We start from the raw sequence: 23,937 nt of genomic DNA, 5'->3' as shown, positions 1-23,937 counted from the left end.
AATTTTAGCTTGTCCAAGGTCACATGACCAGAGGGTGGAAGCTGTGGTAAGAACTAAGGTGTGTGTCCTGAGACCTCATTTATTACAGGTGCTCTAAGATTGAACAGGATCATCTCTCCCTACTATTAGATAGGGAATTCTCAAAATGTGGTCCCCAGGCAAGCAACACTGGAATCACCTTAGAACTTACTAGCCATACATATTCTCATCTGCACCCTAGACCCACTGAATCAGAAACCTTGAGAGGCAGAGCCTTGCAATCTATATTTTATTCAGCAATCTACATGATTCTAATGCACAATTAAGAACCACTGCTCCCAACCAAGGATCAGTAGATTTTTTTCTGAAGAGGACCAGGTAATAAATATTTTAGATTTTGAAACTACTCAACTCTGTCACTGTAGTACCAAGGCATTGATAGATAATACATACATAAATGGATGTGACTGTGTTCCAATAAAACTTTATTTACAAAAACAGGCACCTGGCCCTGGTCTACACTGTTACCATGAAGATAAATCATCTTTTAATCATTTTTCAGAGGCAACAATGTGAAGGAAAGTACATGTATAATCGAATCAGATTCACCTAGTTTTGAACCTATACACTCACCGTGTTATCAAGTTCCTAACCTCTTGAGCTTTCGTTTTTTGACCTTGAAATGGAGATAATTATAGTTACCGTTGAGGACTGTGAAAATTAAATATATGCCATGGTGCCTGGCAGGTAGTGGGCACAGTAGTTTAAAAACAAAACAAAACCATAGCTGTACATGGGTTCCTTGGACTCTCAAATAAAGTGAATTTCATTTGTGTGTGAAGAAAGGATTGAGAATATGATTAAACACTTGTTTTTAATTGAAAAAATAATTTAATTGGAACATATTCTTATGCTTTTATAATTGGATTTTTAATTATATATATGATCTATTTGGAAGATTTATATCTACCTTGTTTCTTAGTAATGTTTTGAAACCTAATTTAGAATATAAATGACTCAAATAGCCAAATAACTATTAAAAAGGTCATACATTATACAAGTCATCATTTAGAGCTCATTTATTTCCTGTTATTTGCAGTTTTTAAACTTGTTTTTGAGGGTTTAATATTGATTATATTAGAAGCTGAAATAAGAAAGTGAAACAGCTAAAATAATTGAGAAGAAACAAGTAATCTTCAAGGAAGACAGAATTTTAAAAAGTGTAAAACTGGATCCAAAATTTAAAACTACAGTGCTTGGAAACCATTTAGTTACACAGTAGCGTCTGAGGACATCACTAAATACTAAATGCTTTTTTGTGGTAAAATTTAATTATCCAGAAAAGACTAAAGTTTTCTTATGATTTTAGAATTTTTTTATCAGTAAAAGTTTCAAGAAACTTTTATTTTAAAGCTAAAATAAATAAATTTTACTTAAAATTTTCCTTAATGTGTAGTGGCTGATTTTTCAATGCCAAGTGTGGGAGAGGCATTATAGTTTATTGCAATAGCTCAGAATATGAGTTTAGAGTCAGACTTGGATTCACATCCCTACTTCACCATTTCCTGAATTTGTGACTTTTCTCAAATTATCTAACTTATCAAAATATTAATTTTTTAAAATTTGAAAATCAGGGTCTTTCTCTGTCACCCAGGCTGAAGCCACAATGGTGTGAGTAAAGCTCCCTGCAACCTCAAACTCTTGGGCTCAAGTGATCTCACCTCAGCCTCCTGAGTAGTTGAGATTACAGACGTGAACCACCTCACTCAGCTCCATCAAAGTATTAATTTCTGCAATTGTTTAATGAGGTTAAAAATATCAAGCCTTAGTTTCTTTAAATTTGAGAGATAAAAGTTAATAGATTAAACTCTTATGGTTGTAAAAATAATGTATATGAAAGAGTTATTACTCATTAAATATTTATTATTTAACAAATAATAGCTATTTTTATCTTATACCAAACCACCATCATTATCAAAATAAATGACAAATTTAATATGCCCAAAAGATTTCTGGTGTTGGCAGACAAATACTAGAAGATGGCATATATGTAAAAGGTATGTCATCAAGTTCTTTGGATTAGTAAGCATGTATTATTAAGTACATAGATAATTTTTTCTGAATTAAAGATCCTTTTTTGAAAATTAAATATATTAAATCTTTCATAAGATCAATCTTGTTGAACATTGTTTAGACACAGTTTGATGTTAGCTTTCTCCAAATATAGTATTCCTATTTTTAATCTGTATTAAAATTGTTTCAATTTAGTGGGTAATCTGTTCAGCCATTGTATTAATTTTGTTAATTTAGTCAAATTAATTAAATTTGTTTATTTTTATTCTTTTAAATCTCAGAAACCTTTGGAAGATGATGGAGAATTTGTATATTGCCTTCCTCGGAAAAGTCCTAAATCCCTTTACAATCCGTATGATCTTCAGGTAGTATCGGCTCATACCGCTAAACATTGCAAAGAATTTTGGGTTATTACTGCTTCATTTATCTCAAAGGTAATGTTTAATGGATGTTTTAAGCTTTCAGAATTATATTACAAAAATATTATCCAATGTAGAATTTAATTACATACATTTATCTTTGTGTTTCAGAGATACTTGGTCATTTGTGGAACAGTTTATATATAAGAATCTCCTTGGGAGAATGTTATTTAATAGTGAAGTTTTTCCTTTTGTGTAGAGATTTAGGTTTGAAGATTCAACTTTAATAAATTTTTTCATCTATCAAATACTTTGTTAATACTTGGTGTAAATTTTTAAAGGAAGAACTACAAAACAAGCATTTGCCAGCATAATGAGAACTATAATAATAAAGGAAAGAATATTCTTTATTGGCACATTTCTCAGAAACTTTATTGCCAGATGTAGTAATCCCCCTTTTACACTCTTATATAGCATTTTGATATTTATCACAAGTTGAAAATATACAATTACTTGTTTTAATGATTTGTTTAATGTCTGTCTGTCTTTTTCTGCCCTCCCAGCCTCCCAACTAAAATAAACTTTATGCGTGGGCAAGACCACATCTTTGCATGAGGTAGATCTGTATGTGCAGATAAAGAAATATCTCTAATATGCAGTATCAAGTGAGAATGGAGGAAAAACTTCTATAGATATATGAATATACACATAGATACATATGTGCTGATAAAAATATGTATACTTCTCTCTCTGGAATAAATTTTTTTACATGGTGACATTCAGATAGGGGAGGGGCACTCATGGGAAGAGAGAGAACTCCTTGATGAAGGGCATGTAGTTTTTGAATGTCAATATAGGGTATGTGAGTAGTGAGATTATAAGCCACTTTGGACTACCACATCTCTGTAGCTAAAATTAAGTTCACAAATACTACTTTTATAGAAAATGTAAAAATTATGAGACTCAAATCTGAACAGCTATTTGTGAAAAGTATCTCAGGGTGAGGAGGAAGTTTCTCTTCTCTCTGTTGGAGCACTAGAAATAGCATTAGAAAATGGCAAGTATAGAAGCAGTGTGTTGAGGGAAATCAAATTTGGATATAGATAAAGTGGCTGAGGATTGATACATAGAAAAAGCTTAATTATAAAGGCAAGAAGTTACAAGAAGTTATCAGCCAAATACAGGCTTTCTTAATTTCTTGAAAATGGTACATATTTTTTAAAGAAATAAAATAATGCTTTTGTGCTTTATTTTGTAGGTTATTAATATAGTTGGTAGTGTAAAGGAAGTAGAACTCATACCTACTTTGGAATGGCTATCAGAAAGAAGACATTACTATTTATTACGGCAATTCAAGATATTTTCTGATTTCCGGTGAGGTGAAAAAAAATGAAACCAATTCTTTGTAGTTTGATCCTGTTGAAGGAGCAGTTGCCTGAGTGACATCTGGGTTCTACTACAGTGTAATACCAGTAGAAGATAGTACTAATACCTTTATCTAAAAAATTTTTATGGAACACCCCATTTCCTCTGTAACTTATGAAGAAATGCCAATAATTTTGGCATTTAAGAAGCATTTTTCCTTTCAGAATTAATAAAGCATTTGTTACCTGTAACTTACGAGGAAATGCCATAAGTTACAGAGGAATGGGATGTTCCATAAAATTTCTTTAGATAAAGAAAGTTTACTCTTTTCAGTATTAAAACTCTTAATTTTAGTCTTTTTGGATAAATATTATAAAAATATTTTATAGTCAAGCAAACTTAAATACACCCTACAGTTGACTCTGGAACAACGCAAGGGTTAGGGGCCCTGACCCCCTACACAGTTGAAAATTTGAGTATAACTTTTGACTCTACCCAAACTTTGCTATTAATACTAATAGTCTACTGTTGACAAGAAGCTTTATCAGTAACATAAACAATCAATTAACATATTTTGTCTAGTAGATATATACTGTATTCTTACAATAAAGTAAGTTAGAGGAAAGAAAAAGGAAAATCATAAGAGAGAAAATAAATTTACTACTCATTAAATGGAAGTAGATCATAATAAAGTTCTTCATCCTCATCATTTTCACATTAAGTAGGCTGAGGAGGAGGAGGAAAAGTAGAGGTTGGTTTTTGTTGCGGGAAGTCAGGGACCCTGAATGGAGGGACTGGCTGAAGCCATGGCAGAAGAACGTGGATTGTGAAGATTTCATGAACATTTATTAGTTCCCCAAATTAATACTTTTATAATTTCTTACACCTGTCTTTACTGCAGTCTCTGAATATAAATTGTGAAGATTTCATGGATGCTTATCACTTCCCCAATCAATACCCTTGTGATTTCCTATGCCTGTCTTTACTTTAATCTCTTAATCCCGTCATCTTCGTAAGCTGAGGAGGATGTATGTTGCCTCAGGACCCTGTGTTGATTGCGTTAACTGCACAAATTTTTTGTAGAGCATGTGTGTTTGAACAGTATGAAATGTGGGCACCTTGAAAAAAGAACAGGATAACAGCAATGTTCAGGGAATAAGAGAGATAACCTTAAACTCTGACCACTGGTGAGCTGGAACAGAGCCATATTTCTCTTCTTTCAAAAGCAAATGGGAGAAATATCGCTGAATTCTTTTTCTCAGCAAGGAACATCCGTGAGAAAGAGAATGCATCCCTGAGGGTAGGCCTCTGAAATGGCTGCTTCGGGGGGGCGGCTGTATTTTATGGTTGAAGCTGTAGGGATGAAATAAGCCTCAGTCTCCTGTAGCACTCCCAGGCTTATTAGGATGAGGAAATTCCTGCTTAATAAATTTTGATCAGACCGGTTGTCTGCTCTCAAACCCTGTCTCCTGATAAGATGTTATCAATGACAATGTGTGCCCGAAACTTCATTAGCAATTTTAATTTCGCCCCGGTCCTGTGGTCCTGTGATCTCGCCCTGCCTCCATTTGCCTTGTGATATCTTATTACCTTGTGAAGCATATGATCTCTGTGACCCACACCCTATTCGTACACTCCCTCCCCTTTTGAAAATCACTAATAAAAACTTGCTGGTTTTATGGCTCAGGGGGCATCATGGAACCTGCCGACGTGTGATGTCTCCCCCAGACAACCAGCTTTAAAATTTCTCTCTTTTGTACTCTGTCCCTTTATTTTTCAGACTGGCCGACACTTAGGGAATATAGAAACGAACCTACATGAAATAGCGGGGGTGAATTTCGCCCGATATCTGGCTGAATTTCCCCCAATAGGTTTTGCTGTCTCAGGGGTGGCAGATGTGGAAGAAAATGTACATATAAATGGACCTGTGCCATTCAAACCCATGTTGTTCAAGAGTCAACTCTGTTGACTTGGGTTTGCCTTTTTTTCTGTGCATCTATTTATTTATATGAATATTTATTGAGAGTCTGTTAAGAACCAGGCATTATTCTAGATGCCAGGGATATTGTATTGAACAAACCAAACAATTATCCTGCACTCAAATATTTATATCATAGTAGGTGAGAGATAATAGAAAACATGCAAATATGTAAAATATTGAGTGGAGACTAAATGTAGTTGAAGGAAAATAAAACAGAGTAAGGGAGCTGGGGGCAGCTTGTTGATTCAAGTTCATGATTAAAAATTTATCTAGTTTTAAGGTACATTATGTTACATTATGTTATATCACATCACATTAGGATTCCCAAGACTCTGATTCTTCACAAAGTAGTTCCAGATTGTTGTTCTTTTAGTATGTATCTACTTCTATAATTTTCTGGTTTCTTCTCTAATGTCTGTGTTTTCTTGTGATATGTTGTTATCCATTGGGGACTAGGAAAACAGATAAAAAATATTTTAAATTGTTTATTTAATATGTAAATAGCTTAAATAACTAAGGACATGAGAAACTTTTTTTTTGTAAGAGAAGAAGGATTTTGTGACAGAGAAATTAATTACTAAATAAATGTTATCATGTACCTATTTTGTTTCACTGGTGTAAGAACTGGAGATAGAACTGTGAAAAAATATACAGGTTTCCGTTCCTATAGAACTTATATTCTAATGGAGGGAGATAGATAATAATAGGTAAATAAATAATTTCAGATAGTGATGAAGCCTAGAATTATAATAAAACAGAGAAATAGAGACATGTGTGTGCATTGCTTCTTTAGATAGGATGGTCAGAGATGTGGCACTGAAGCAGAGACCTAAATGATGAAGAAGAGACAGCCATGTGGGGGTGCCAGAAGGAGAATATAGCAAGTTTCAAAGTTGTGAAGCAGGAACAAGTTTAGTATGGATTTGACAGTAGAAGTGGTATTCCTGGAATGAAGTTGGTAGGAAATGAAGCTGGTTCTGTTATTTTCTGGGACCTGTCACATGTAGTGTAGGTGACTGAGTAACAGTTCTGAGAAGTTTCTCATCAAAGATAGGTGATAGTTGCATCCCTGTAATTTAGGAACTAGAATTGGAGCTAGATAGGTTTTTGATTCTGGATTATCAATTTAAGATATTATCCAAAGTACTATTTTCTGTATCTTTTTATTTGAAACTCTGTCAGTGTCAGACTTTCCACTGTTGTCCTTGCCTTCTGATAAATCCTCAGGGTCTGCTCTGCTCTAAATAATTATCATTTATTAAACTTTTTAAGTTCAACTGCAGATGGGACAAGAATCATCTTTTTACATTTGGCATCAAAGTCTATAGTCAAAATGATTCATTTTCTTTATTCATGTTAAAAATACAAATTAAATTTTGTATTTACTTAATTTGTACTTAATTTTATATTTACTTAAGTTGTGCAATTAATATAGACTTACTTAATTTTTAAATTTTATTATTTATTCATTTATTTTTTGAGACGGAGTCTTGCTCTGTCGCCCAGGCTGGGGTGCAGTGGCGCAATCTCGGCTCACTGCAAGCTCCGCCTCCTGGGTTCAGGCCATTCTCCTGCCTCAGCCTCCCAGGTAGCTGGGACTACAGGCGCCCACCACCACACCCGGCTAATTTTTTTTTTTGAGATGGAGTCTTGCTCTGTCACCCAGGCTGGAGTGCAGTGGCGTGATCTCGGCTTACTGCAAGCCCCGCTTCCTGGGTTCACGCCATTCTCCTGTCTCAGCTTCCCGAGAAGCTGGGACTACAGGCACCTGCCACCACACCCGGCTAATTTTTTTTTTATTTTTAGTAGAGACGGGGTTTCACTGTGTTAGCCAGGATGGTCTCGATCTTCTGACCTTGTGATCCGCCCGCCTCAGCCTCCCAAAGTGCTGGGATTACAGGCGTGAGCCACCGCGCCCGGCCAATTTTATTTTTAATATCTTTATAGTTTTTCTTAGATCACTATATTGTAAAAGGTAATATTTCAAATAGAAAAATGAGATAAAGATGAAGTGTTAACAACTTAAGCTGGTGATGCCAGTACAGGGGTGATTAGACCATCAGCATCATCGTTTTACCGCATGAAACTTTTCTGGTATATTAGTTTTTGTGACCTGGTGCAGATACTCCTTACACTATCACTGGGTTCCCCTCTGATTCTTATGGATTTTCAGGGATCTTCTAGGGTTCTGAGATACCGTGACTCTATGGATTTGGATTAAAGTGAAATAGTAACTTATGTGGAGTGCTTCTTTGGAGCCGGATTTAAGGTCAAGTTACTAGATTTTGATTGAGGCAGTCTTGATTTCCAAGGCCTCAGGTGGGCCTGTTTGAAGGATATCGTGGGATTCTCTTTGAACTGCTTGGATGGCTCCAGGCCTCTTTCAGCCTTCTTTGATTCAAAATTAGCCAACGTCATCACTAAGATTGGTTGTTTGGTTGGCTTCTCAGACACACCCCTATCCCCACTATTTTCCACTACCCCCTAGCTCTCACTAGCTGCATAAGTAATCTCACATTGGCAAACAAGTATCACATCTCAGTGTTTATTTAAAGGTGGTTGTTTTCCTCTAGATGCAAAGGCTACCAAGGGAGTGATTGTGATACTGCATTAGACTAGTCCCACACATGCATAATATAGGTGGCAATATTCATTTAGAGTTGAGAGAGCTTTGCAGAAACAGTTGGCCTGTCTTTTTTGGAATGCATGACAATTATTGATGATGAATAATAACCAGGGAAACTTTCCAATTCCTTCTCACGTAAGTTCTTTGAGTTTTAAAAATTACAAGTGCATTTTTTACATAAGTATTATATAATATCAAAATGACATACATTACCTTAATTTTTTACTTACCACTATACAGACTTTTTATCAATGTACCTTTTCATTATCACTGAAAATTGAATCTAGACTGTTCTTGAAATATGAAGTCTCTTTTCAAAGTAAGCCAATAAACATAAAGGAAAACAGTATTTTAAAAATAATTTTTAATATTTATTGGAATGTTGCAGCTAAGTGAATCCTGTATCTATGAGAATTATAAGGACTTTCATTTACCTTTTGCTCTATATTCTGTTGATAGTTTGGGAGAAAATTTATATGGCTTAGCATTTACTTTAGGTAACTCAGGATGAATGAAATATGTTCTAGAGAATATTCTGATATTACTAAGCTTTTATTAAATTTATTCCATATAAATACATGGTTTATGGATATGGAATATAAGAAGCATTTTTCCTTTCAGAATGAATAAAGCATTTGTCACCTGGAAATTGAATGTTAAAAGAATTAAGACAGAGAAGAGCAGGTAAGTTTTGATATGCAATATATTTATAAAAATTTCAAAAGGAAGCTGTATGTTTTACATGTGCTATGGAAGCAGATATAATTTCATTTTCATTCAGTGATTAGAAAGTCACATTCCATTGCTTTATGATTAAACTTAACCCATTTTTATTTTTTAAAGACTATTTAACACTGTATTTCACAGTATACCATTCTATGGTCATAGAGCTGTGGAAAACCTTGATGAGTTCCCTTGGTCACTTTATCTAACTTCTTGCTTCCAGGAAGAAGAATAATTAAGTCATTTAAAGTTCATTTAAAGTAGACAACAGTAATCTTATTTTGTAAGATCTCCATCAGCCAAATGTTTTTTAAAATTGTTTTTATTAAACTTTTTATTTTGAGATAATCGTGGATTGAGATGCAGTTGTAAGAAATAATAGAGATATCCCATGTACCTTTTACCCAGTTTCCCTCCCAAATGTTGCAAAACTACAGTCTATTATGACAGCCAGGGCGTTGACAATGATATATAATCAAGATATAGAACCCTTCTATCACCACAGGATCCCTTGTGTTGGCCTTTTATAGCTATACCCACCTCCCTCCTATTCCTACTCTCTCCTTGACCTTTGGCAACCACTAATCTGTTTGCCATTTCTGTAATTTTATCTTTTCAAGAATGTTCTTATGATAACAATAAATCAAGAGGAGGAAAGGAAACTTTTGGAGGTGACAGTTTATGGCATAGATTGTTCACAGATGTATACTTATCTCCACATGCACCAAGTTGTATACATTAAATAGGTACAGCTTTTTGCCTGTCAATCATACCTCAATTAAATGGTTTTCAAAAAAAGAATGCTGTATCTGCACAGCAAAGCAAATAATCCACAGGGTGAAGAGACAGCCTGCAGAATGGGAGAAAATATTTGCCAACTGTTCATTCTATAAGGGATTAGTATGCAGAATATACAGGGAACTCAAACAACAGTAAAAAAATAAATAATCTGATTTAAAAATGGGCAAAGGATTGGAATAGATGTTTCTCAAAAGAAGGAATACAAATGGCCAACAGGTATATGAAAAGATGCTCAACATTCCCAATCATCAGGGCAATGCAAGTCAAAACCACAATGAGATATCACCTCACTCCAGATAGAATGGCTATCATCAAAAAGACAAAAAATAAATGCTGATGAGGATATGGAGAAAAGATAACTCTTATACACCGTTGGTGGGAATGTAAATTAGCACAACCATATGGAAAAACAGTACGGAGGTTTCTCAAAAAAATAAAAATAGAGCTACCATACAAGCCGACAATCTCACTACTGGGTATTTATGTGAAGAAAGGAAATCCGTATATTGAAGAGACACCTGCATCCCCATGTTTAGTGCAGCACTGTTCACAACAGCCAAGATAGGAATCAATCTAAAAGTCCATCAACAGATGAATGAAGACAATGTATATATACACAAAATAGAAAACTATTCAACCAGAAAAAAAAGATTAAATTCTGTCATTTATGGCAACATGGATGAGCTTGGAGGACATCATGTTAAGTTAAATAAGTCAGGCATGGAAAGATAAATATTCTTGTTCTCACTAATATGTGGGAGCTCAAATATTTGAACTCATAGAAGTAGAGAGTAGAATTGTGGTTATTAGATGATGAGAAGGGTGTTGGGGAGGGGAGGATAGAGAGAGGTTGGTTAACAGCTAGATGGGAGGAATAAGTTCTAGTGTTCTATAGCTTTGTAGTAAACAATAATCATTACATTTTTTCAAATAGTTAGAAGAGAAGATTTTGCATTTTATTATTTCCTTTTTTTAGAGATAGAGTCTCACTCTTGCCCAGGCTGCAGTACAGTTGTGTGATCATAGCTCACTACAGCCTCAAACTCCTGCGCTCAAGCAGTCCTCCCTCCTCAGCCTCCCGAATACCTGGGGCTACAGGCATGCACCACCATGCCCAGCTATTTTTTATTTTTATTTTGTAGAGATGGGGACTCACTATGTTGCCCAGGCTGGTCACCAACTCCTGGCTTCAAGTAGTCCTCCCACTTTAGCCTCCCGAAGTACTGGGATTACAGGCACTGGTCACTGTGGCTGGCCCTTAAAAAAGAGGATATTGAATGTTACCAAGTCAAAGAAATGATAAAGGTTTGAGGTGATGAATATGCTAATTACCCTGATTTACTAACACATTGTGTACATTTATTAAAATATCACAATTATTTGGATTAAGGGTGGGGCAAGATGGCAGAATAGAATCCTTCACTGATCATACCTCCTGCAGGAACACCAAATGTTCCTTCATAAAAAAAGCATCTTCATAACCAAAACTCAGGTGAGCAACCACAGTACCTGGTTTTAACTTCATATTGCTGAAAGAGGCACTAAAGAGGGAAGGAAACAGTCTTGAATCACTGATGGCGTCTTTCCCCCATGCCTGGCAGTGGCTGTGTGGTGTGGAGAGATAATCTGAGCACTTAGAGGAGGGAGAGTGCAGTGCTTGTGGGACTGTTCATTGAACTCAGTGCTGCCCTGTCACAGCAGAAATCAAAACCCAGCTGAACTCAACTGACAGCCACCCACCGAGGGAGAATTTAGACCAGTTCTAGCCAGATTGGAATCGCCCATCCCAGTGGTTGTAACTTGAGTTCCAGCAAGCCTTGCCACTGCAGACTAAAGTGCTATGTGGTCCTAAATAAACTTGAAAGGCAGTGTAGGCCACAAGGACCACAATTCTTGAACAAGTCCTAGTGCTGTTTTGGGCTTGGAACCAATGGATGTGGAGGGCACCCAACCTAGTGAGACATCAGCTGGAAAGGCTAAGAGAGTGCTTGCACCTACCTCCCCTAACCCCAGGCAGCACACCTCACAGCAAAGAAAGTGGCTCCTTCCTTCTGTTGAGGAGAGGAGAGGTAAGACTAAAGAGGACTTTGACTTTGTCTTGCATCTTGGAGACCAACTCAGCCACAGTAGGAGAGGGTACCAGGCAGAGTCATGAGGTCTCCATTCCAGGTCCTAGATCCCAGACATTTATAGACATACCCTGGCCTAGAAGGGAATCCACTGCTGTGAAGGGAAGGACCCAGTTCTGGCAAGATTCATAATCTGCTGACTAAAGAGCCCCTGGGCCCTGAATGTCCAGCAGTGTTAACCAGGTAGTACACTGTGGCCTTGGGTGAGACTCTGAAACATGCTGGCTTCAGGTGAGACCCAGCACATTCACAGCTGTGGTGGCTATAGTGAAACTCCTTCTGCTTAAGAAAAGCAGAGGGAAAAGTAAAGGGGCTTTTGTCTTGCACCTTAGGTACTATCTTGGCCACAGTGGGATGGAATACCAAGTGGACTCTTGGTGTCCCCGATTCCAAGCCTTGGTTCTTGGATGGCATTTCTGGACCTGCACTGGGGCAGAGAAGAGCACACTGCCCTGAAGGGTGAGTCCCAAGCCTGGCAACATTCACCACAAGCTGACTGAAAAGCCCTTGGTGAACATCAGTGGTAGCCTGGAAGTACTCCCTATGGGCCTGTGGTGGTGGTGGCCCCAGGGATTTCCTCTGCCTGTGGAAAGAAGAAGGAAGAATGGGAAGGACTTTGTCTTGTGGTTTGAGAGCCAGCTCAGTTGCGGTAGTATAGAGCGTCACATCAATTTCTAAGGTTTTGGACTCCAGTCCGTGGCTCCCAGACAGCATCTCTGGACCTATCCAGGGCCTGGGGGAACTCACTGCCATTAAGGGAAGGACGCAAGCCTGGCAGGCTTTGCCACCTGCTGATTGTGGAGCCCTAGGTTCTTGAGTGAACATAGGCAGTAGCCAGGTAGTGGTTACAAGGCTTTGGTGAGACTCAGGCCTGTTGGCTTCAGGTTTAACCAGAAGGACACAAGCCTGGCTGGCTTTGCCAACTACTGATTGAAGAGTCTTAGGTCCTTGAGTGAACATACATCTGACCCAGTGCAATCACAGTGGTGGTGGCCACAGTGGGGCTTGTGTCACCCCACCCCCAGCTCCATGTAGGGGGCTACAGGAGGGATAGCATTAGGAGAAATACCTCATGTAGATGACGGGTTGATGGGTGCAGCAAACCACCATGGCACGTGTATACCTATGTAACAAACCTGCACGTTCTGCACATGTATCCCAGAACTTAAAGTATAATTAAAAAATAAAATAAAATAGCTGTATTGGATTTTGTCTAATGCTTTTTCTGCATCTATTGAGATGATCATGTGTATTTTGTTTTTAATTCTGTTTATGTGGTGAATCACATTTATTGACTTGCATATGTTAAACCATCTCTGCATCCCTGGTATGAAACCCACTTGATCATGGTGGATTATCTGTTTGATATGTTGTTGGATTCAGTTAGCTAGTATATTGTTAAGGATTCCAGCATCTATGTTCATCAAGGATATCAGTCTGTAGTTTTCTTTTTTGGTTGTGTCCTTTCTTGGTTTTGGTATTAGGGTGATGCTGGCTTCATAGAATGAATTAGGGAGGGTTCCTTCTTTCCCTGTCTTGTGGAATAGTGTCAAAAGGATTGGTATCAGTTATTCTTTGAATGTCTGGTAGCATTCTGCTGTGAATCTGTCTGGTCCTGGACTTTTTTTAGCTGGTAATTTTTAAATTACCATTTCAATCTTGCTGCTTGTTATTGGTCTGTTCAGGGTATCTAATTCTTCCTGATTTAAGCTAGGAGGGTTGTATTTTTCCAGGAATTTATCCATCTCTTCTAGGTTTTCTAGTTTATGTGCGTAAAGGTATTCGTAGTAGCCTTGAATGATCTTTTGTATTTCGGTGGTGTCAGTTGTAATATCTCCTGTTTCATTTCTCAATGAGGTTATTTGGATTTTCTCTCTTCTTTTCTTGGTTAAACTTGCTAATGGTCTATCAATCTTATTTATCTTTTCAAAGAACCAGCTTTTTGTTTCATTTATCTTTTGTATTTTTGGTTGGTTTGTTTCAATTTCATTTAGTTCTGCTGTGATCTTGGTTTTTCCTTTCTTCTGCTGGTGTTGGGATTCACGCAGGATTGTGGCAGAAATATTAAAGGGAAATATTAGGGAAAGTTATAGGGAATAGTTACAAACCTTTTGGAAGGCCGAAAGGTTACATAACTTGTAATAATTGAACAGGCTGAAGGCAGTCGGTTTTTACCTTAGAGCATTAGGTCATAGGGTAAATACTAGGGACAATAGAGGCTTCCCCAGTTAAGTCTGTTTACCCTACCTCCATTAACTAACCTTTGAGACAAATGGCCCTCTGGGGGGGAGGTCAACTAGGGATATTGCCACCTACTTGTATTTACTTTAGACCACCAGTACCTGAGCTTTAATCATTCGTAGAACTACTCTCTTAACCATGTTAATTATCCACAAGTGTATTGACTCAGAGCTTCTGTTGTTATTTGTATACTAAGTAAATGCCTGGAGTGCAAGCTGCTCAGGGCCGGCTGCAGTGTCAAACCTCTCTTGGCGTACAGGCAGTCTGACACTCAGCTGGACTGGCAACGCAGAATATCTGTGTGTCAGTGTACGTTTTATTCATCCGTCATTTGGGTCAGGGTCTGCTAATGCACTCTTGTGAGGAGCAATACCCAACTGGTGCCACGTGTGAGGAAAAATACAACAACTGGTGCTCCGTGTGAGGAAAAATACAACATGCTGGGTTTGGGTTTGGTTTGTTCTTGTTTCTCTAGTTCCTTGAGGTGTGACCTTAGACGGTCTGTTTGTGCTCTTTCAGACTTTTTGATATAGTCATTTAGGGCTACAAACCTTCCTCTTAGTACCACCTTAGCTGTATCCCAGAGGTTTTGATAGGTTGTGTTATTATTGTCATTCAGTTTGAAGAATTTTTAAATTTCCATCTTGATTTCGTTTTTGATCCAATGCTCATTCAAGACCAGGTTATTTAATTTCCATGTATTTGCATGATTTTCCATGTATTTGCATGATTTTGGAGTTGATTTCCAGTTTTATTCCACTGTGGTCTGAGAAAGTGGTTGATACAATTTCAGTTTTCTTAAATTTATTGAGGCTTGTTTTATGGCCTATCATATGGTCTATCTTGGAGAAAGTTCCATGGGCTGTTGAATAGAATGTGTGTTCTGCAGTTGTTGAATGAAATATTCTGTATATATCTGATAAGTCCATTTGTTCCAAGATATAGTTTAAATCCATTATTTCTTTGTTGACTTTCTGTTTTGATTACCTGTCTAGTGCTGTCAGTGGAGTATTGAAGTCCCCCACTATTATTGTGTTGCTGTCTATCTCATTTCTTAGGTCTATTAGTGATTGTTTTATAAACTTGCAAGCTCCAGTGTTAGGTGCATATATGTTTAGGACTGTGATATTTTCCTGTTAGACAAGGCCTTTTACCATTATATAATGTCTCTCTTTGTCTCTTTTAACCATTGTTGCTTTAAAGTTTGTTTTGTCTGATATAAGAATAGCTACCCCTGCTCGCTTTTGGTGACCATTTGCATGAAATGCCTTTTTCCACCCCTTTACTTTAAGTTTATGTCAGTCCTTATGTGTTAGGTGAGGTTATGATCAAAACCCTCAGCTAAATCAGCATACAGGGATATACCTTAATGTAATAAAAGCCGTCTATGACAAACCCACAGCCAACATAATACTGAATGGGGATAAGTTGAAAGCACTGAGAACGGGAACAAGACAAGGATGCCCACTCTTATCACTCCTCTCCAACATAGTACTGGAAGTCTTAGCCAGAGCAGTCCAACAAGAGAAGGAGATAAAGGGCATCCAAATTGGTAAAGAGGAAGTCCAACTGTCCCTGTTTGCTGACAATATGACCGTTTACCTTGAAAACCATTAGTACTCCTCCAGAAAGCTCCTAGAACTGATAAAAGTATTCAGCAAAGTTTCCAGATACAATATTAATGTGCACAAATCAGTAGCTCTTCTGTACACCAGTAGTGACCAAGCAGAGAATCAAATCAAGAACTCAACCCCTTTTACAATAGCTGAAAAAAAATACTTATGAATATACCTAACAAAGGAGTCAAAAGACCCCTACAAGGAAGACTACAAAACACTGCTAAAAGAAATCACAGATGACACAAACAAATGGAAACACATCCCATGCTCATGGATGGGTAGAATCAATATTGTGAAAATGACCATACTGCCAAAAGCAATCTACAAATTCAACACAATCCCCACCAAAATACCACCATAATTCTTCACAGTTAGGAAAAACAATTCTAAAATTCATATGGAACCAAAAAAGAGTCTGCATAGCCAAAGCAAGACTAAGCAAAAAGAACAAATCTGGAGGCATCACACTGTCTGATTTCAAACTATACCACAAGGCCATAGTCCCCAAAACAGCATGGTACTGGTATAAAAATAGGCACGTAGAGCAATGAAGCAGAAGAGAGAACCCAGAAATAAACCTGAATACTTACAGCCAACTGATCTTTGACAAAGCAAACAAAAACATAAAGTGGGGAAAGGACTCCCTTTTTAACAAATGGTGCTGGGATAATTGGCTAGCCACATGTAGGAGAATGAAACTAGATCCTCACCTCTCACCTTATACAAAAATCAACTCAAGATGGATTAAGGACTTAAACCTAATACCTGAAACTATAAAAATGCCAGAAGATAACATTGGAAAAACCTTTCTAGACACTGGCTTAGGCAAGGATTTTGTGACCAAAAACGCAAAAACAATTGCAATAAAAACAAAGATAAATAGGGGGGACTTAATTAAACTAAAGAGCTCTTGCACGGCAAAAGGAATAGTCAGCAGAGTAAACAGACAATCCACAGAGTGGGAGAAAATCTTTACAATCTATACATCTGAGAAAGGACTAATATCCAGAATCTACAATGAACTCAAACAAATCAGTAAGAAAAAAACAATCCCATGAAAAAGTGGGCTGACAAAGGACTAATATCCAGAATCTACAATGAATTCCAACAAATCAGTAAGAGAAAAAACAATCCCATAAAAAAGTGGGCTAAGGACATAAATAGAAAATTCTCAAAATAAGGTATACAAATGGCTAACAAACATATGAAAAAATGCTCAAAATCACTAATGATCAGGGAAATGCAAATCAAAACCACAATGCGATACCTTACTCCTGTAAGAATGGCCACAATCAAAAAATCAGAAAATAATAGATGCTGGCATGGATGCAGCAATCAGGGAACACTTCGACACTGCTGGTGGGAATGTAAACTAGTAGAGCTGCTATGGAAAACAGCGTGGAGATTCCTTAAAGAACTAAAAGTAGAACTACGAATTTGATCCAGCAATCCCACTACTGGATATCTACCTAGAGGAAAAGAAGTTATTATTCGAAAAAGATACTTGCACATGCATGTTTAGAGCAGCACAATTCACAATAGCAAAATCGTGGAACCAGCCCAAATGCCCATCAAACAATACGCGTGTAAAGAAACCCTGGTATATATATGATGGAATACTACGCAGCCATAAAAAGGAATGAATTAACAGCATTTGCAGTGACCTGGATGAGATTAGAGACTGTTATTCTAAGTGAAGTAACTCAGGAATGGAAAACTAAACATGGTATGTTCTCACTGATATATGGGAGCTAAGCTATGAGGACACAAAAGCATAAGAATGATACAACGGACTTTGGGGACTTGTGGGGGAAGAGCTGGGTGGGGGTGAGGGGTAAAAGACAACAAATATGGTGCAGTGTATACTGCTTAGGCGATGGGTGCACCAGGTTCTCACAGATCTCCACTAAAGAATTTACTCGTAACCAGATACCACCTGTACCCCAATAACTTATCGAAACATAGAATTAAAAAAAAATAGCTGTATTGAGGAAGCTCAAAGAAATTCAAGATAACACAGAGAGGGAATTAAGCAATCAGATAAATTTAACAACAAATTGAAATAATCAAAAAGAAGCAGAAATTCTGGAGATGAAAAATGCAGTTGATCTACTGAAGAATGCATGAGTCTTTTAATAGCAGAATTAATCAAGCAGAAGAAAGAATTGGCGAGCTTGAAGACAGGCTATTTGAAAATACACAGAGAAGATAAAAAGAATAAAAAAAATGAAGTATGCCTACAAGATCTAGAAAATAGCCTCAAAAGGGTGAATCTAAGAGTTATTGGCCTTAAAAAAGAGTTAAAAAAGAGTTAGGGGTAAAAAGTTTATTCAAAGGAATAATAACAGAGAACTTCCCAAACCTAGGGAAAGATATCAATATTCAAGTACAAGAAGGTTGTAGAACACCAAAGAGATAAAACCCAAAGCACACCTGAAAATACCAGTAACAAGTAACAAGATCAAAGCTGTAACAAAAAAAAGTCTCCCAGCAAAGAAAACCTTAGGACCTGATGGCTTCTTCTGAATTTTGCAAACATTTAAGGAAGAACCATAGCAATCCTACTCAAACTATTCTGAAAAATAGAGTAGTTGGGAATATTTCCAGACTCATTGTGTGAGGACAGTATTACCCTGATACCAAAACCAGACAAAGGCTTATTTAAAAAAAAAAAAAAAGAGAAAACTACAGGCCAATATCCCTTAAAAAAAAGATGCAAAAATCCTCAACAAAGTACTAGCAAACTAAATTCAACAGCATATTAAAAAGTTTATTCATCATGACCCAAATGGAATCTATCCCAGGGATGCAAGGATAGTTCAACATATCAACATTTGCATTTGCAACATTTGCATATTGATTGATATGCAAAGCAATCAATGTGAAACATTATATCAACAGAATGAAGGACAAAAACCATATGATCATTTCAGTTGATGCTGAAAAAGCATTTGATAAAATCCAACATCCTTTCATGACCAAAATTCCTAAAAACTGGCTATAAAATGGAACATACCTCAACATAATAAAAGCCATGTATGACAGATTCACAGCTAGCATTGTTGTACTGAATGTGGAAAAGCTGGAAGTCTTTCCTCTAAGATATGGAATACAACAAAGATGCCCATTTTCACCACTGTTATTCAAACTAGTACTGGAAGTCCTAGCTGGAGTACTCAGACAAGAGAAAGAAATAAAGGCCATCCAAATTGGAAAGTAAAAAATCAAATGATCCTTGTTTGCAGATGATATGATCTTGTATTTGGAAAAACCTAAGGACTCCACTAAAAATCTATTTGAATTGATAAACAAATTCAGTAATGTTACAGGATACAAAATGAACATACAAAAATCAGTAGTATTTCTATATGCCAACAGCAAATAATCTGAAAAAGAAATCAAGAAAGTAGTCCCATTTACAATAGCTACAAGTATATGTGGAGAGAGAGAGGAGAGAGAGAGACAGAGACAGAGATAGACCTGAGACCTGTAGTTGGTAAATTAGAGTCCCAGGAGATCTGATAGTATAGTATAGTTCCCCTTCTAGTCTGAGTCCAAAGGCCTAAAAACCAAGAGAGACAGTGATTTAAGTTCCAGTCCAAGTTCAAATCCAACAACAGGAGAAAGCCAGTGTCTCAGCTTGAGGACAGGAAGAGAGAGACAGAATTGTCTCTTACTCTGCATTTTTGTTTTATTCAGGCCTCAATGGATTGGATGAGGCCTGTCTCAGTTCATTTTGCATTGCTATAGCAAATACTACAGACTGGATCATTTATGGAGAAAAAGAAGCATATTTGTCTTATGGGTCCGGAGGGCTGGGAAGTTTAAGAACTTGACAACTGGCATCTGGTTAGGGCCTTTGCACTGGGTCGTTCCATGGAAGAAGGTAGAAGGCAGAAGGGCAAGCAAGCAAGCTTGTGAGACAGAGGAAATCAGGTTGTGAATTCTTTTATTTTAGTTATTGAGATGGAGTCTTGCACTGTCACCCAGGCTGGTGTGCAGTGGTGCAATCCCGGCTTGCTGCAACCTCTGCCTCCCGGGTTCAAGCGATTCCCCTGCATCAGCTTCCTGAATAGCTAGGATTACAGGCGCCCACCACCATGCCCGGCTAATTTTTTGTATTTTTAGTAGAGATGAGGTTTCACTATGTTGGCCAGGCTGGTCTCGAACTCCTGACCTCGTGATCCACCTCCCTTGGCTTCCCAAAGTGCTAGGATTACAGGTGTGAGCTAAGTTCTGGGGTACATGTGCAGGACGTGCAGGTTTGTTACATAGGTAAATGTGTGCCATGGTGGTTTGCTGCACCTATCAACCCACCACCTAGGTATTAAGCCCAGCATGCATTAGCTATTTTTCCTAATGCTCTTCCTCCCCCAGCTCTACCTCCAAGCAGGCCCCAGTGTGAGTTGTTTCCCTCTCTGTGTCCATGCGTTCTCATTGTTCAGCTCCCACTTATAAGTGAGAACATGCGGTGTTTAGTTTTTTTCCTGCGTTAGTTTGCTGAAGGTAATGGTTTCCAGCTCCATCCATGTCCCTGCAAAAGATAGGATCTTGTTCCTTTTAACGGCTGCATAGTATTCTGTGGTGTATATGTACCACATTTCCTTTATCCAGTCTATCATTAAGGGACATTTGGGTTGATTCCATGTCTTTGCTATTGTGAATAGTGCTGCAGTGAACATTCATGAAAAAGCTCAACATCACTGAACGTTAGAGAAATGCAAATCAAAACCACAATGAAATACGATCTCATGCCAGTTAGAATGGTGATTATTAGTCAAGAAACAACAGATGCTGGAAAGGCTGTGGGGAAATAACACTTTTATACTGTTGGTGGGAATGTGAATTAGTTCAACCATTGTGGAAGATGGTGTGGTAAGTCCTCAAAGCTCTAGAACCAGAAATACCATTTGACCCAGCAATTCCATTATTGGGTGTATACCCAAAGGAATATAAATCATTCTATTACAAGTATATTTTTTAAGAGAATCTCACTCTGTCAGCCAGGCTGGAGTGCAGTGTTGTGATCATAGCTCACTGCAGCCTCAAGCTCCTGTATGCAAGCACTCCTCCCACCTCAGCTTCCCAAGTAGCTGGGACTACAGGCATGTGCCACCATGCCTGGCTGATTTTTAAAAACATTTTTAGAGATAGGGTCTCACTATATTTCACAGGCTCATCTGAAATTCCTGATCCTTCTGCCTCAGCCTTCCATTACTGGGATTAGAGGTGTGATCCACTGTGCCCAGCCTGAACTCTTCTTTTTTATCAGGAGCCTACTCCAGCAGTAATAATGCATTCCCAGAATAATGGCATTAATCCATTCATGAGGGCAGAGCCTTAATTGACCTAATCACTCTTAATAGTCCTACCTTTTAATATCTTCACAATGGTAATTAAATTACAACATGAATTTTAGAGGGAACATTCAAACCATATTAAGGTCCAACCCCTCTGGAGAGGGCAATCTGTTTTACTCAGTTTACCTACTCAAATATTAATCTCATCCAGGAATACCTCACAGAAACACCCAAAATAATGTTTAAATAAAAATCTGGGCACCTGCCGGCCCACTCAAGTCGACGCATAAAATTAATCACCAGAAATGTTTTGTTAGATTTATGTCTATTTCATTTTATTTTGAGTAATTATAAATAGGGTTGAGTATTTAATTTACATGTTCATGCGTTCATTGCTAGTATATAGAAACACAATTGATTTTCATATATTGATCTTATATGCTGTAACCTTGTTGAACTCACTTAATAGTTCTAGGAGTTTTTAAATATATTTTTTGGGATATTCTACATAGAATATTGGTTATCTGTAAATAGGGACAATTTATTTCCTTTCTGATCTATATGGCTTTATTTCCTCTTCTTGCCTTATATAATGGATGGAACTTCCAGCATTATGTCGAATAAGTGGTGAAGAATGGACATTGTTGACTTTTTCCCTATCTTAAAGGAAAAGATTGAGTCTTTCACTATTAAAATGTTAGCTGTAGACTTTTGTCAATGCTCTTGACAAAGACAATGCTCTTTGTCAAGTTGAGGCAGTTTCTCTCTATTCCTATTTTTCTGAGAGTTTTTATCCTAAAAGTGTGCTGAATTTTGTCACATGCTTTTTTCTGTATAAATTTATTTGATCATGTGATTTTTTTCTTCTTTTGCCTGTTAACAATGGTAAAGTACATTGATAGATTTTTGAATACAAAACCAGCTTTGCATCCCTGGAATAAATCCCTATTGGTCATGATGCATAATTCTTTGTACATAGTTTAGAGAATTTTCTTGGATAATATTTTGCTATGGATCTTTGCATGAGGAATGATGGTCTGTAGTTTGTTTTTTTTTTTTTTTTTTTTTAACTTTACCTGGTTTTGATATCAGGATATTACTAGCTTCATAAAATGAACTAGGAAGTGTTTCTTCTTCCTCCTGTTTTCCAGGAGAGATTGTTGTAGATTGGTGTTAATTTTTATTTTTTTCTGACTTAAATGATATTATATATTTATTTACTTTTATTTTACATTGACAGATTATAGTTGTATATATTTATGGGATACAAAATGATGTTAAAGTTTATGAATACAATGTGGAATAATTAAATCAAGCTAGTTAACATATTTATCACCTCAAACACTTATATTTTTGGGTGAAAACATTTGAAATTTACTTTTAGCACTTTTGAAATGTGCCGTACACACCATTATTAACTATATTCACCACACTGTGCTGTAGACCTCAAAACAACAACTTATTCTTCCCATCTGAGGCTTTGTATCTTTTGACCATAATCTCCTCCATTTCCCCTACCCTCAGCCTGTGGTAAACACTATCCTACTCCCTGCTTTTTTCAGTTTGATTGCCTGAGATTTTGCTTATGAGAACGTGTGTCATTTTTTTTTGTGCCTGACTTATTTAACTTAGCATATTCTTCGATTCTATCCATGTTGTGTCATATGACAGAATTTCTTTCTGAATAGTATTCCATTGCGTATAGGTACCACATTTTCTTTACCTGTCCATCTGTTAATGGGCACTTGGGTTGATTCCATAACCTGGCTGTTGTGAATAGTGCTGCAGTGAACATGGGAGTGCAGATATCTCTTTGACATACTTATTTCAAATCTTTGGGTAAATATTTAGAAGTGGGATTGTTGAATCATATGGTAACTTTATTTTTAGTTTTTTGAGGAACCTCCATACAGTTTTCCATATGGCTGAACTAATTTATATTCTCACAACATTGTATAAACTTTCCCTTTTCTCCACATCCTTGCCAACACTCGTTTATTTTTCATTTTTTTGATAGTAGACTTTCAGAGGTGATATTTCATTGTGTTTTTTAATAGGCTGGACTTTGGCTAGATCATTATAGTTTTAATTTGCATTTCCCTAATGATTAGTGATGTTGAGCATTTTTTTTTTTTTTTTTTTTTGAGATGGAGTCATCCTCTGTTGCCCAGGCTGGAGTGCAGTGGTGCAATTTCAGCTCCCTGCAACCTCTGCCTCTCGGGTTCAAGTGATTCTCCTGCCTCAGCCTCTGAAGTAGTAGGGACTACAGGCATGTGCCACCACGCCCAGCTAATTTTTTTTTTTTTTTTTTTTGTATTGTTAGTACAGATGGGCTTTCACTGTGTTAGCCAGAATGGTCTCGATCTCCTGACCTTGTGATCTGCCTGCCTCGGCCTCCCAAAGTGCTGGGATTACAGGTGCCTGGCTGAGCATTTTTTCGTACATCTTTTGGCCATTTGTATGTCTTCTTTTGAGAAATGTCTATACAGGCTTTTGGCCCATTTTCTAATTGGCTTGTTTGTTTTTGTTTTTATTTTTGAGATGGGAATCTTGCTTTGTCACCCAGGCTGGAGTGCAGTGGTGTGATCTCGGCTCACTACAACCTCTGCCTCCCAGGGTCAAGTGATTCTCCTGCCTCAGCCACCTGAGTAGCTGGGATTACAGGTATCTGTGACAACACCTGGCTAATTTTTGTATTTTTCTTTCCTTTTTTTTTTTTTTTTTTTTTTCCCCAATAGAGA

The 23,937-nt window shown here is 37.3% G+C and overlaps 1 protein-coding gene across 26 annotated transcripts in view; it reads left to right on the top strand.

Moving 5' to 3' along the window:
* The window catches only part of DNAH14 (dynein axonemal heavy chain 14), a 499,118-nt gene that overhangs the window by 34,779 nt on the left and 440,402 nt on the right, over positions 1 to 23,937 (top strand). For 24 of the 26 annotated variants that reach the window (XM_054519536.1, XM_054519533.2, XM_054519594.1 and 21 more), the window contains exons 6-8: positions 2,334 to 2,486; positions 3,670 to 3,785; positions 9,005 to 9,067. In XM_054519536.1, coding sequence (XP_054375511.1) covers positions 2,334 to 2,486; positions 3,670 to 3,785; positions 9,005 to 9,067 — 332 coding nt within the window. Of the gene's footprint in view, positions 1 to 2,333; positions 2,487 to 3,669; positions 3,786 to 9,004; positions 9,068 to 12,368; positions 12,496 to 23,937 lie in introns of all 26 variants that reach the window. The other 2 variants (XM_054519652.2, XM_054519657.1) reach the window with 2 other exon arrangements.

Source organism: Pongo abelii, chromosome 1 (genome assembly GCF_028885655.2).
Source record: "Pongo abelii isolate AG06213 chromosome 1, NHGRI_mPonAbe1-v2.0_pri, whole genome shotgun sequence".
Lineage (NCBI taxonomy): Eukaryota > Metazoa > Chordata > Mammalia > Primates > Hominidae > Pongo > Pongo abelii.
The sequence above is the reverse complement of the archived record's forward strand: the minus strand, read 5'-3'. Positions and strand labels throughout refer to the sequence as shown.